At 41.6% G+C, this 13,783-nt stretch overlaps 2 protein-coding genes across 24 annotated transcripts in view; both read left to right on the top strand.

Annotated features, from left to right (window-relative positions):
- col6a3 (collagen, type VI, alpha 3) overlaps window positions 1-13,783 on the top strand; it is a 103,555-nt gene that overhangs the window by 29,494 nt on the left and 60,278 nt on the right. For 9 of the 23 annotated variants that reach the window (XM_090215242.1, XM_090215244.1, XM_090215245.1 and 6 more), the window contains 4 exons: window positions 727-1,323; window positions 4,504-5,097; window positions 5,289-5,918; window positions 6,071-6,661. In XM_090215242.1, the coding sequence (XP_090071368.1) occupies window positions 727-1,323; window positions 4,504-5,097; window positions 5,289-5,918; window positions 6,071-6,661 (2,412 nt within the window). Of the gene's footprint in view, window positions 1-726; window positions 1,324-4,503; window positions 5,098-5,288; window positions 5,919-6,070; window positions 6,662-6,785; window positions 7,413-8,068; window positions 8,660-9,475; window positions 10,076-10,286; window positions 11,029-11,050; window positions 11,651-11,922; window positions 12,558-13,783 lie in introns of those variants that run through there. The other 14 variants (XM_090215247.1, XM_090215249.1, XM_090215251.1 and 11 more) reach the window with 5 other exon arrangements.
- On the top strand, window positions 12,650-13,352 carry LOC149972773 (collagen alpha-1(XII) chain-like). The gene has a single exon (XM_090215265.1). It carries the CDS (start codon window positions 12,668-12,670, stop codon window positions 13,328-13,330), a length of 663 nt encoding a protein of 220 aa, XP_090071391.1. The 5' UTR covers window positions 12,650-12,667; the 3' UTR covers window positions 13,331-13,352.

Here is a 13,783-nt window from a genome sequence, read left to right on the forward strand (position 1 = left end):
GCCTAGATCGAGAGATTTAAAAGATAACAGCTTAGCACAATGTATGAAACAAATGTTATAGAATAGTTATTTATTCTCTTGATTAGTGGTAAGGGCTCTTAAGCATCAAGGATGGGCCATAGGGTCATGACTGGTACTTATTATGTCTGAGGTCTGTAACATGAGTCTGCATGGGGTGGCTGAACTCAATGGAGTTGGCAGGAGGTTATGTTTAGGTGCATTATCATAGAACCCAAACTGATATAAGACAGATAAAAGGAGAAACGGACATTTTACAATGCACATTATACATTGTGTTATACATATGTTTAAAAAAAACCCTATGAGTATATTATGAGTACAGTGCTAAATTGGTAATGTTCTGTTGGTGTAGTTCATTTTCACACCGCTCTTCAGTTTTTTTTAGATAATCATAAATAACACATTTAGCAGAAAAATACATTTGTGGGGTATTTTAGCAAGCTACAGGGTCATGCTCAGAATAATTTGCATCCATCATCCTTTGAGCTCCAGATCTAATCACTCCTTGGTTCAGCCTACATGCAGTATAATGTGCTTTTGTGATGTTTTTTTAATGATTGATTGTGTTCATCATGAATGTCACATGCAATGATGCGCCAGCACTTTCTCTTTCTCTCTCTGTTTCTCTGTTTTAACGCTTTCACGTTGCATTTTGTTTCTGTTTTGTTTCTCTCTCTCTCTCTCTCTCTCTCTCTCCCTTTTAAGCACAAGAGTCAGCTGACCTTGTACTCTTAATTGACGGATCTGAGAACGTTGGAGCGGCCAACTTCCCCCGCGTGCGCGATTTGGCTATGAAAGTCATTGAGGGCCTCGATGTGGGCAGGGACACAATTCGGGTGGCTGTGGCTCTGTACAGCGCGGACCTAGAGATTCAGTTCTTTCTAAATAGCTATGACACCAAAGCCGCTGTCCTGGACGCTGTGAAGGCCCTTCAGTTCACAGGCGGCGATGAGGCTAACCTTGGAGCCGCCTTGGAGAATGTCGCTGGGAGCCTGTTGAGTCCAGCATCAGGGGGCAGGGCAGAGGAGGGGGTGCCCCAAGCTCTGGTGGTGATCAGTGCCGGGCCGTCCAATGACGATTTCAGTGCGGGTGACAGGGCTCTTAAGGCAGCAAGCGTTATCACGTTTGGCGTGGTGGTCGGTGGCGAGGCTACAGCCGAGCTGGAGACTATCGCAACAGACAAGAGCTTTGTTCTGTCGGCCCCCGATTTCAGGGCAGTGGCAAGCATGGGTGACCAGTTGCTCCCATATGTTAATGCAGTGGCCCAGCGCACCATTGTCATTCAGAATGAATTCACAGAAGGTAGGTAACTTCAATGCAAGGTAGGATTGGGTGGGGATTCATGAAAAAAATGATTAAGTGTGTCTTCTAGCTGCTTCCATGCTTGAGGTAAGAATAATACATCGCTGACACCTAATTTGAAGGGGGTATATGTGATACTTTTATAACACCTTAATTACACATTCATCATTGTTCAAGAGACATTTTAAAAATGAAAGTCCCTTTGAATAGCTCTTTAGTTTGTTCAACTTACCGACGCAGTGCCCAACCCCCTGGCACCACACACACAACAGGCTGAGAGCAGCACAGGGTCAGCCTCAGAGCATTAGGCTGCCCGTTGATATTGCTTTGCTCAAGGCCACAAATGGCAACACAACAAATAGTAATTTAAAGGTGTAATATGTAGACATAGCCCTGCCATTTCCTGGTTGCTAAAATGTGCTTGATTTCAGTTTGTGCCAAAACAAGCAATATAGTATAGTGTATATAGTGTAAGGAATCATTGTCATATCTTAACCGCTGTGAAATATATTTTCAGCTGTTTGAAGCTGGTGTATAAAACCGACAGTAAAAAGACAAAAATAGTTTAAAATATTGCACATGGAACGGATCTACTGCTTGTCAGACTTGCTTTCAATGAGAATGACAGATTAACTCACATTTCTATCTGAAGTCTGTCAGGTCCTACATGAAGTTGAATAATGGATCTGTAAATGTATCAAATATTTTTGTTGTGCTTGATTGAGCTATCCTGGCAAAATGGAACCAAGAGAATAGTCCTAAATGTGGCACACATATAACATCTACAAACACCTGGCTCACTTCCACAAGATCTCCTATTAGCCATTGTATTTGAACCATCAACATTCTACTTACTGGTTTTAGGCTACCTGACACACTTTGGTTCTCATTATTGATTTATCTATTTGGATGGAAAAATATTTTTGTACTGTAATGGAAATTGACTTTTCTTTTAAAAACACATCTTGCATAGATGTGTTATGAATGTTTTGGTCGTTATGAATACAGGTGTATACCCTCTTCAAGTAAGGCGTTAATAAATCATTGTACTTAATCTAATTGTAAGACAGCACGTGCTTGAAATTTGGGGGTTGAGTGTTGATCTCAATCTAATAGTTCAAAATAATACACTGATCAAAAAAATAAAGGGAACACTAAAATAACACGTCCTAGATCTGAATGAATGAAATATTCTTATTAAATACTTTTTTCTTTACATAGTTGAATGTGCTGACAACAAAATCACACAAAAATGATCAATGGAAATCAAATGTATCAACCCATGGAGGTCTGGATTTGGAGTCACACTCAAAATTAAAGTGGAAAACCACACTACAGGCTGATCCAACTTTGATGTAATGTCCTTAAAACAAGTCAAAATGAGGCTCAGTAGTGTGTGTGGCCTCCACGTGCCTGTATGACCTCCCTACAACGCCTGGGCATGCTCCTGATGAGGTGGCAGACGGTCTCCTGGGGGGATCTCCTCCCAGACCTGGACTAAAGCATCCGCCAACTCATGGACAGTCTGTGGTGCAACGTGGCGTTGGATGGAGCGGTGGATGGAGCGAGACATAATGTCCCAAATGTGCTCAATTGGATTCAGGTCTGGGGAACGGGCGGGCCAGTCCATAGCATCAATGCCATCCTCTTGCAGAAACTGCTGACACACTCCAGCCACATGAGGTCTAGCATTGTCTTGCATTAGGAGGAACCCAGGGCCAACCGCACCAGCATATGGTCTCACAAGGCGTCTGAGGATCTCATCTCGGTACCTAATGGCAGTCAGGCTACCTCTGGCGAGCACATGGAGGGCTGTGCGGCCCCCCAAAGAAATGCCACACCATGACTGACCCACCGCCAAACCGGTCATGCTGGAGGATGTTGCAGGCAGCAGAACGTTCTCCATGGCGTCTCCAGACTGTCACGTGTGTCACATGTGCTCAGTGTGAACCTGCTTTCATCTGTGAAGAGCACAGGGCGCCAGTGGCAAATGAGCTGCACTACCTGAGCCACTTGTGTGGGTTGTAGACTCCGTCTCATGCTACCACTAGAGTGAAAGCACCGCCAGCATTCAAAAGTGACCAAAACATCAGCCAGGAAGCATAGGAACTGAGAAGTGGTCTGTGGTTATCACCTGCATAACCACTCCTTTATTGGGGGTGTCTTGCTAGTTGCCTATAATTTCCACCTGTTGTCTATTCCATTTGCACAACAGCATGTGAAATGTATTGTCAATCAGTGTTGCTTCCTAAGTGGACAGTTTGATTTCACAGAAGTGTGATTGACTTGGAGTTACATTGTGTTGTTTAAGTGTTCCTTTTATTTTTTTGAGCAGTGTATTAGTATTGAAATGGTTAACATTTCACAAATATGTTGTGAGGACTATGCATTGTGAGGACAGTTATAACAATAGAAAGACAAGATAGCATCTTGACCTGATTTCTAACATTAACCAGCTTGTTAACATACCTGACAAGTGCACAAGCATTACAAAACTAACAAAATGAACTGAATACTGAAAATAGTTTATTAAATTTGCTGACATGAAATTTGCTGACATACAAAAAAGCAACATGATATAGTAGGTTTGGTATAGTTTTGTTATCTTGCTGTCTTACTTATATGTAGATGTCTGTGTATACGGTTTTCTAGATTTACTATTAATCTTTTCATCTCTTCCTGTGAAGCAGAAACTTAATTTTATTGCATCAGGTTTTCATTTCATTGGTGGGCCCTATTGTAAAGTAGAAGCTATTCATTTTTTAAAGTAAATTACAGTTACCCCCTTCTCCTAAACAAGTATCATAAAATGCAATTAATTTTCAACACCTCCAAATTAGCACCATTCTTTAATTCCCAGAATGCCACACAGTTGTATTTGTATAATTTGCAGCAATTCAGATGCCATTTCATACTTCTTCAGATGTTACAACTTTACTAATATGAATAACTGTCCTAAAAATAAGTAATTTGTTAGTGCCTTTATTAAACATGGAATGCTTTGTGAATGCATTCAGTCATGTTAAATATGGCATTAATTATTAATTAAGTACATTTGTAAGAGGCTAAGCACAGATGCAATTAATCCAAGAGTATCACAGCTTTAGTAGCTTTTTATAGCTAATAATAGCTAGCTTTTACATAGATTATTCTAACACGTTACTGTATTTTCTCTTTCAGCCTTCGAAGTGGGAAAAAGGGATATCATTTTTCTCGTTGACAGCACTATGGGTGCCACATTGATCAACTCTCTTCGTGAGTTTATCAAAAGGTTTGTTGACACCATGCCGATCGGACCGGATCAAGTGCAAGTGGGTGTGACCCAGTTCAGCAACACTGCCAGGGATGAGATTGAGCTGAACGCATATGGATCCAAGGAAGACCTGAGTGCAGCCCTGGGCAGACTCAAGCCAAGACCAGGACAAGTGGTGAACATCGGGGCGGCCCTGGACTTTGTGAGGACCAATACACTGAGGGCTGACAAGGGGAGTCGTATTAAGCAGGGCGTGCCCCAGCTGGTTCTGTTGTTGACCAGTAAGAAGTCCAGCGACAGTGTGGGGCAGGCTGCTGAGGCACTGCAGCGCATGGGGGTTCTGACCCTGGCTGCCGGCTCTAAGACGGCCGATGAGCAGGAGCTGAAGCAGATTGCCTTTGATGAGAGCTTGGTGTTCATGCTGAAGGACTTCCGCGCATTGATCCGCAACCCCAGGTTGATTGTCTCTCCCCTCTCCACTCTATCGGGGACTGTGGTGATTGAGGGACCGACAGAGCCAGGTAATGCTCCTATCCTATCGTCACTATGCTTGATACTAGCTACTTAAATGTAATTTACCCCTAACATGTAAGGTGATATTTTCTTATCCCAAGACTCCATAAGGCATTTAAAAATCATTGACGTCTAATATTTGTGACTTGAACATTAGAATAGATGTAATGATGTTTTTTCCCTCCTCTGTTTTCCTCAGTGGTTGAAATTACAACAGTGCAGACCCAGCGAGTAGTCAGAGACATCGTCTTTATGGTGGATGGCTCTAGCTACATTGGGGGTGCCAACTTTCCGTACGTGCGGGATTTCATTGCCGGTGTGGTAAACCAGCTGGACGTGCGGCCCGACAGGGTACGCATCGGTCTCATGCAATTCGCAGAGAACCCAAAGATTGAATTCTATCTGAACACGCACAACACAAAGCAAGATGTGCTGGCTAGCCTGGGTGAGCTCAGGCTAATGGGAGGGTCTGCTTTGAACACGGGAGCGGCAATGGATTACGCACTTACCAACATGTTCCAGGCCTCGACTGGGTCACGTAAGAGGCAAGGTGTCCAACAGGTGCTTCTCCTGATCACTGGAGGCCCATCCCAGGATGAGGTTAAAAGGATAGCAGACAAAGTGGCCGTGGCGGGTGTACTGACCTTCACAGTCAGTGCTGGCCAGGCAGATGAGGACTACTTGAAGACGGTCGCTTTTGTTCCAAACTTGGCTTACCATGAAAGCAGATTTGCTGACCTGCCAAGTGTTGTTGAACAGATCATGACTCCTTTGACTACTGTGGTTGGAGATACAGACATCACAGAAACAGAAATAACCGAGGAACCTGGTGAGCTTTATGTTGTATTTTAGCTTTGTTGCTACATGTTGGGTTAAACAGTGGATATTAAGTATTAAAACATTTTAAATAGAACAAACTGCATAATAACGCTATTGACTGAGAGAACTGAAGGTGGTGTTCCCTTTCCTCTTTTCTTGCAGCAGTCGTTGGAGGCGAGAGGGATGTTGCATTCCTGATTGACGGCTCTGATAATGTCCGAGCAGATTTCCCCTACATCCGGGACTTTATCATCAAAGTCATTGAGCCTCTTGATATTGGACAAGATAGAGTGCGGATTTCAGTTGTCCAGCATAGTGAGAGGCCAGCTCCCAATTTCTATCTGAATACATATAAGGATAAGGCTGAAGTTTTAAGGGCTGTTAATGATCTAAGACTGTCTGGTGGACGGAGTCTGAACACCGGAATGGCTTTGAAATTCATGAAGGACACCATCCTGTCCCCAGTTCATGGTAGTCGGGCGGCTCAAAATGTACCCCAGTTTTTGATTGTTTTGACCGGGGGCAAGTCTAAGGATAGCGTAAAGGAGTCTGCTGGTGCTTTAAAGACCGATGGAGTGGTACCGTTTGGCGTTGGTGTCAAGGATGCAGACCCTAAGCAAATCGAGGCTATTTCTCACAACCCATCCTTTGCTTTCAACGTGAAGGAATTCAGCCAGCTCAGTACGGTCCAACAAAAGCTCAATAGCTATGTGAGCCTTTCCAAGGAAAATCTGAAGGTCGTCTTGGAGGAAGGTAAGCAAAAGCTTTTCTCATGTTCTATGTTGTGTGACACGCCTGTCATTGTCTTTGCTCTTGATGATGCTCTTTGTGCTGTGCTGTTTGTTTCTTCTAAATGTGCCTTATTGTTGTGTCTCAGCCTCAGTTCATGCTGATGCTGTGAAAAGAGATATTGTATTCCTGCTGGATAGTTCTGATGGCACAAGGAGTGGATTCCCAGCATTGCGAGACTTTGTTCAAAGTGTAGTGGATAAACTCTCTGTGGAGGAAAACAGAGAAAGAGTTTCTCTGGTTCAGTACTCTGACAAACCAGAGGCCCATTTCTATCTGAACTCGCACAAAACAAAGGATGCCGTTATTCACGCCATAAGTAATATGAGGCACAAGGGTGGAAGGAGCCTAAACACTGGGGCAGCTCTCCAGTTTGTGAGACATAACATCTTTACTGCCTCCTCTGGCAGTAGACGACTGGAAGGTGTACCTCAGGTCCTGATCCTTTTGACTAGCAAGAAATCCAGAGATGATGTTACGGGCCCTGCTGTAGCTCTTAAAGATCTGGAAATTGTGTCAATAGGGGTCGGAGTTGGGGACGCCAATTTCCGTGAGTTGGAAACAATTTCCTTCCAACCTGGTTTCACATTCCAGGTCTCTGAGTTGTCTGAGTTGCCCTCAATCCATCCACAGTTTGTTGCTCTTCTTAAAAGACTGTCAAAAGACACAGAAGAAGCTGTGGCTCCTGTGACTCATGGAATTCCTGATTTAGTAGGTAAGAACTACAACTTGGATATGAGTATGCTAAATACAAGAAACATACCGTATTCTTTTTATTTGGAACAATGCTGAAATTGAAGCATGATAGATACATGGATGCCTAAGACTTTGGTCAACATAGTCTCAGTAGAGTATTTCCTACAATGTCGATACATTGTGCATTTTGGTAGAAAAGTTCTAGTATTTAGTTGCATGGTTGAGAAAACCTTTGATTCAGAGCATTTATTGACTTTTTATTCTGTTAAAACAAAATCATTTCCCCCTATTTCACTCTATTCACTCTATTCCTCTCTTACCTCAACCATGTATGGATAAACTATGCTAAACTTCACATTTTTTGTTGAAAAGATGGTTCCATGTTGTTCTGCTTGTGATGATACTATCTCAGAACCGCACTCACAAAACCTGCCTACAGTGTTCCAGCATCTCATTCACCCTTGCAGATATGCATGCAAATATATACAGACAACTAACCACAAGCATAATCTTGGATGAATTTATTCTGTCATTTATATTTTTTCACTGTCTTGTGTACATATTCAGCTTCAAACATTCTTAACAATGTTTGGTTGTTTTTTACATCTTACATTCCTTTTCTATAATATAATTGTTAGTCAATGTATCCCATTTTTATCTATCTTCACCACCTAGTGGATACAGTGAGCAGCAAAAGGGACATAGTGTTTCTCCTTGATGGTTCAGACGACTCCAGAAATGGATTGCCTGCCATTAGAGAGTTTATACGAAGAATGGCAAATGAACTTGACATCGATGGGGACAATGTTCGAGTTGCTGTTGTGCAATACAGTGACGACGCTGCGGAGTACTTTCACCTGAAAGCTCACAAAACAAAAAGGGCTGTCATCTACGCTGTTAGAAGCCTAAGGCATAAAGGAGGAAGACTCCGCAACACCGGGGCAGCTCTTCAGTATGTTAGGGACAATGTTTTCACTGCTTCGTCCGGGAGTCGACATCTGGAAGGGGTTCCTCAGATTTTGTTTTTGTTAATTGGTGGAGAGTCCAGTGATGACGTCACAGCTGCTGCATCTGATCTCAAACGCCTTGGGGTTCTTTCGTTTGCCATTGGGATGAAAAATGTCAGGCAAGAGGAGCTGCAGAGCATTGCCTACTCTTCCAGATTTATTTTCAACCTACCAGTCTTTGGTGAACTTTTGTCCATACAGCCAGAGATCCTTGCCTTTGTCCAGTCAAAAATGGGAATTGAGCCCCCCACTATTGTCGGTAAGAACCACCATGACTCTGAGTCAACAATTAAGTTGACTTTCCCAGATGTCATTAATTTTTCTTCTATCAAATATTGGTCTTGACTGGTTTGATTACTTATGTAACTGCGCCATTCTTTGAAGAAAGTTTATGGATCAGTTTTACATTCCCTCAAATTGTCTGCTTTGAATAGAGGCCAGCATCTTTGAATGGTTACGCTATAAAATCCTACTTTTATGAACAAAACACCAGAGATGGTGCTGGGATGGTTACTGTTCTACTTGCATCAAATACATTTCTATTGGCATAAAAATGCCAAATCCTCTCTTTCTTGTTCCACATTCCAGAAATGTAATTATATTCTTGATTGTTTAAAATCAGGAAACTGTGCTTTTCTGGTCCTTTCAGCTTAAGCTCTTTTTTGAGCCAATGATACAGTGCATCATTGTCTAGTTATTTTAAGCTAGTTTAGATTCTCATCTGACTTATGCATACAATCTTCCCCTTTCTTCATGGAAGGAGTGTTTGATTTCACATCTCAATTTTTTTCCTTAAAACTCAAGCTCTTTATCTACAAACTTTCTTAAATGTTTTGACATTTGAGACCATTTGAACTCACTTTACTTTCACTTACTATTTCTTTGCATGTTGCATAGAGCTATGTAATGATGTGATAGTCATCGTAGTTCAAATATATTATGGAGAATATTTCAGACCATTTTGCAATGTTTTGGTCTACTTTACAACATTCTATTGATATGCTGCCCTTGTGAATGCATTAATGCATATATTTAGTGGTGTTATTATTAAATAGGTCCTTCAATGTTTTCTTAGTTGAATTAGATGCTGCACAGAGAGACATAGTGTTCCTATTGGATGGGTCTGATGATAGTAGGAGTGGATTTCCAGCCATGTGTGGATTTGTTCAAAGATTGGTGGAGAACCTCAATGTTGGAGAGAACAAAGATCGAGTTTCTGTGGTTCAGTACAGCAGAAATCCAGAGGCCCATTTTTTACTGAACACATATCCAGAAAAACAAAGTGTTCTAGGTTCTATTCGAAGCCTACAACACAAAGGGGGTAGACCCCTCAACACCGGGGCAGCCCTCCAGTACGTAAAGGACAATGTCTTTACTGCCTCCTCCGGAAGCAGAAGTCAAGAAGGCATCCCTCAGATACTGATACTGCTAAGTGGTGGCAAATCTCAAGATGATGTTGGAGGTGCTGCTGCTGCTTTGAAACAGGACAGAATTGTACCATTCAGTATTGGTACGAGGAATTCAGACATTCTAGAGCTCCAAATGATAGCACATATTCCCTCCTATGCCCTTTCTGTCCCTCGGTTTGATGACCTTGAAAGCATTCAACAGCAGCTTTTGTCATTTGTTAAAAGGGTCCCTCGTCAGCCAAGAGTGTATCAACCAACTGTAGTAGGTAAGGAGTAATTTTTCTACCTCTCTTCATTATGCACTTTAATCTGTTACATTTCAGGTTACTACATTCTTGCTGAAAATTCAGCACATTCATGATACTGCTTTATGCATGCCTTTTGAAATATGTTGGTATCATTTGCTAGTCACAAATATACATGATCTTTCTTGATCATTTTACCTGAGAATTTCATTTAATTCATGTGCATTTCTAGATAACACTGAATCCAAACAACTTGATGTTGTATTTTTACTGGATGGCTCTGATGAAACTCTAAATGGATTTGAGGCAATACGTGACTTTGTTCAAAGAGTAGTGGAGAAACTCACGGTGCAGGAGACTAGAGATCGAGTCTCTGTGGTGCAGTATAGCAAAGAACCAGAGGCCCACTTCTATCTGAACACTTACACAACAAAGCAAGACATTGTTGACGCTGTAAGACAACTGAGGCACAAAGGAGGGATCACCCTCAACACTGGGGCAGCTCTCCAGTATGTCAGGGATAACATCTTTACTGCCTCCTCTGGAAGTAGACGCCAAGAGGGCATCCCTCAGATTCTGGTTTTATTGAGTGGGGGAAGGTCCAATGATGATGTCAGAAATGCAGTGAAAAACTTGAAAGCAATTGATGTGATGGCAATAGTGGTGGGAATGAGGAATGCTGATACGCTTGAGCTTCAAACTATTTCAGATGAACCCAGCTATGCTTTCTATGCTCCACATTACAATGATCTTCCAAACATTCAACAGCAAGTGTTCTCTGCTGTTCAGAAAGTTGCAATGACTACTCCTAACTTGCCAACAACACTAATAGGTAAGAATGCAATCAATGCAACAGTTATGCTGTAGTTGGTCATTTGAGTTAGCACTTAATTGATGTATTTCATTTCACAAAACACAGAGGTGTTTGTTGAATTCTTTATATATATATTTTATAAGTTATTCTTTACCATTAACCCATTTTATGAATGGTTATAGATGCAACAACGGACGACAGGAGGGACATTGTATTTTTACTTGATGGTTCTGATGATTCCCGAAGAATATTCCCAGATATTCAAGACTTTATGCAGAGAGTAGTGGAGAAACTCAATGTAGATGGGAACAAAGATCACGTGTCTGTGGTTCAGTACAGTGACACAGCAGAGGTTAATTTCAACTTGGGTATGCATTCAACAAAAGATTATGTTCTTGATGCTGTTAGAGGTCTGAGGCACAAAGGAGGAAGCCCTCTAAATACTGGAGCAGCTCTCCAGTATGTGAGGGATAATGTCTTTACTGCCTCCAGTGGAAGTAGAAGCCTGCAAGGTGTTCCACAGATACTAATACTGCTGAGTGGTGGAAGATCTACAGATGATATCAGAACTCCTGTCACAAAGCTCAAAGAAATGGGAGTCATTTCAATCGGTATTGGCACAGGAGATGCAGACACACTTGAATTGCAAACAATATCACATGAACCCAATTATGCTCTTTCCATTACTGATTTTGAAGACCCCACAATTCAGAAAGAATTGCTGTCATTGTTAACAGAAGCATCCCATCAACCAGAGCCAGGTGCTCCTACCATGCATTTTGGTGAGCTGTGGCCATTTGTATTTTGCTGTAGTGTCACGTGTTTTCTGAATTTTGGTAAATTATCTTATCTATGTTATTGCATGTCTTTTGAAGAAACCATATACTTGCGTCCAAGATATTTCATCTTTAGAGAATAAGATTATTGAAATTTCAGTTGGACAATGGTTTTATGCTAGCAACGACCTTGATATCACTGCAGTTGCTTTCTGTGCCCTCTCTGAAAAAAAGTGCCTTTCCTTTCCCTTTGCAACTTTTCTTTACCTTCATTTCAGAATCTGACAAAAAGGATGTTGTATTTCTCATTGATGGATCTGACAACTCTAAAACTGGTTTTGAGGGGATTCGTCGCTTTGCAGAGAAAATAGTGGAGATTCTTAATGTGGAGGAAAATGGCGACCGGGTGGCCCTTGTTCAGTACAGTGGGAACGCCACACCCAATTTCTATCTGAATTCATACTCTTCTAAAAATGATGTGCTTAATTCAATAAGATCCATGAGGCACACAGTTGGAAGACCTCTCAACACTGGCACAGCCCTGAAATTTGTGAGAGACACCGTATTTACAGCTTCAGCTGGAGGCAGACGTGCTGAGGGTGTGCCTCAATATCTATTTGTCTTCAGTGGTGGGAGATCTAGTGATGATATAATGGGACCAGCACAGTCATTGAGAGGGGATGGAGTAAGAACATTTAGCATTGGAACAAGGAATGCTGATACGTTGGAGTTACAAATGATATCTTTTAAACCAGGAGACTCTTTTTCTGTTTCCAATTTTAACAACCTTGACAGCATACACTCTTCAGTGACAGCTGTAATAAATGGTGTTCAGGAAACACCTGAAATGTCAACTGTCATTGGTAAGATTATTAAGATAAAAGTTTATATCACTTAATGCCTTTTAAAATCACAAATTCACAGTCATTCACTGAGAATCTATTCCAAATCTTACTATTAGAGGGCAGCGTTGTCATACAATTGAATACAAAATTGTGATTTCAGTACAGATGTGCAGTATATATGGACCTGTTGGTTGTGCAATTATTATTTTTGCTCATTTCAGACAATTCCACTTTGGTGACATCAGATATCCAGAGGGTGGATGGGGTTGATGTTGTATTTCTACTTGATGGATCTGATGAGATGCAAAAAGGTGTCCAATCAATCTGTGATTTCCTTGGCCAATTTGTTGAACATCTTGACATCGGGCCAGACAAAGCACAAGTTGCTATGATCCAGTACAGTAACAAACCTACCACTCATTTCCTATTGAACACGTACTCATCGAAGATTGATATCATGGCAGAAGTACGCAATATCAATCTTGAAGGAGGAAGGTCCCGCAACACTGGGGAAGCTCTTGATTATGTTAAAAACAATGTCTTTAATACCTCCTCAGGAAGTAGACGCCAAGAGGGCATCCCTCAGATACTGATACTGATAAGTGGGGGAAAATCACAAGATGATGTTCTGGTTCCATCTGAGAGTCTGAAGGCAGAAGGAATAGTGCTTTTGACTGTTGCGGTCAAATATGCAAATGGAGCGGAGATGCAGAGCATTGCATACAGTCCTAATCATGCATATTTGCTAAGAGAGTTTTCTGACCTTTCTCTTGTTAGACAACAGTTGCTCTCAGCAGTTGTCTCTCATAAAGACACAGTAAGACCGGGCTTAGGTGAGTGAAAAAGAGTACAATAATAAACAATTTAATTGAAAATATGTATAAAAGAGAAGTTATATTTTTCAATCATTTTCAAAATGTGTAGCTTATACTGTAGCTTGAAATGTGTATAATGTACCATGCACAATTAGCTGATTTAGTTCAATTTTCATCCTAGTTCAAGGCTCCAGTGTGAAAAGAGACATTGTTTTCCTCCTTGATGGATCTGATGATGTAAGGAGTAGATTTACAGATATACGAGAGTTTGTTGCGAAAGTGGTGGAAAAGTTTGATGTAGACAAGGGAAAAGATCAAGTTGCTGTTCTGCAGTACAGCAACAGTGCAGCAGTGAACTTTAACCTGAATGCGTACAAGACAAGAGATGATGTGCTTTCAGCAGTCAGAAATCTGAGGCCAAAGGGTGGGAGGCCACTATATACTGGCACGGCCCTCCAGTTTGTGAAGGACAATGTCTT

Source organism: Oncorhynchus mykiss, chromosome 22 (assembly GCF_057628025.1).
Source record: "Oncorhynchus mykiss isolate SJ-2025 chromosome 22, ASM5762802v1, whole genome shotgun sequence".
In the NCBI taxonomy this organism is placed as follows: domain Eukaryota; kingdom Metazoa; phylum Chordata; class Actinopteri; order Salmoniformes; family Salmonidae; genus Oncorhynchus; species Oncorhynchus mykiss.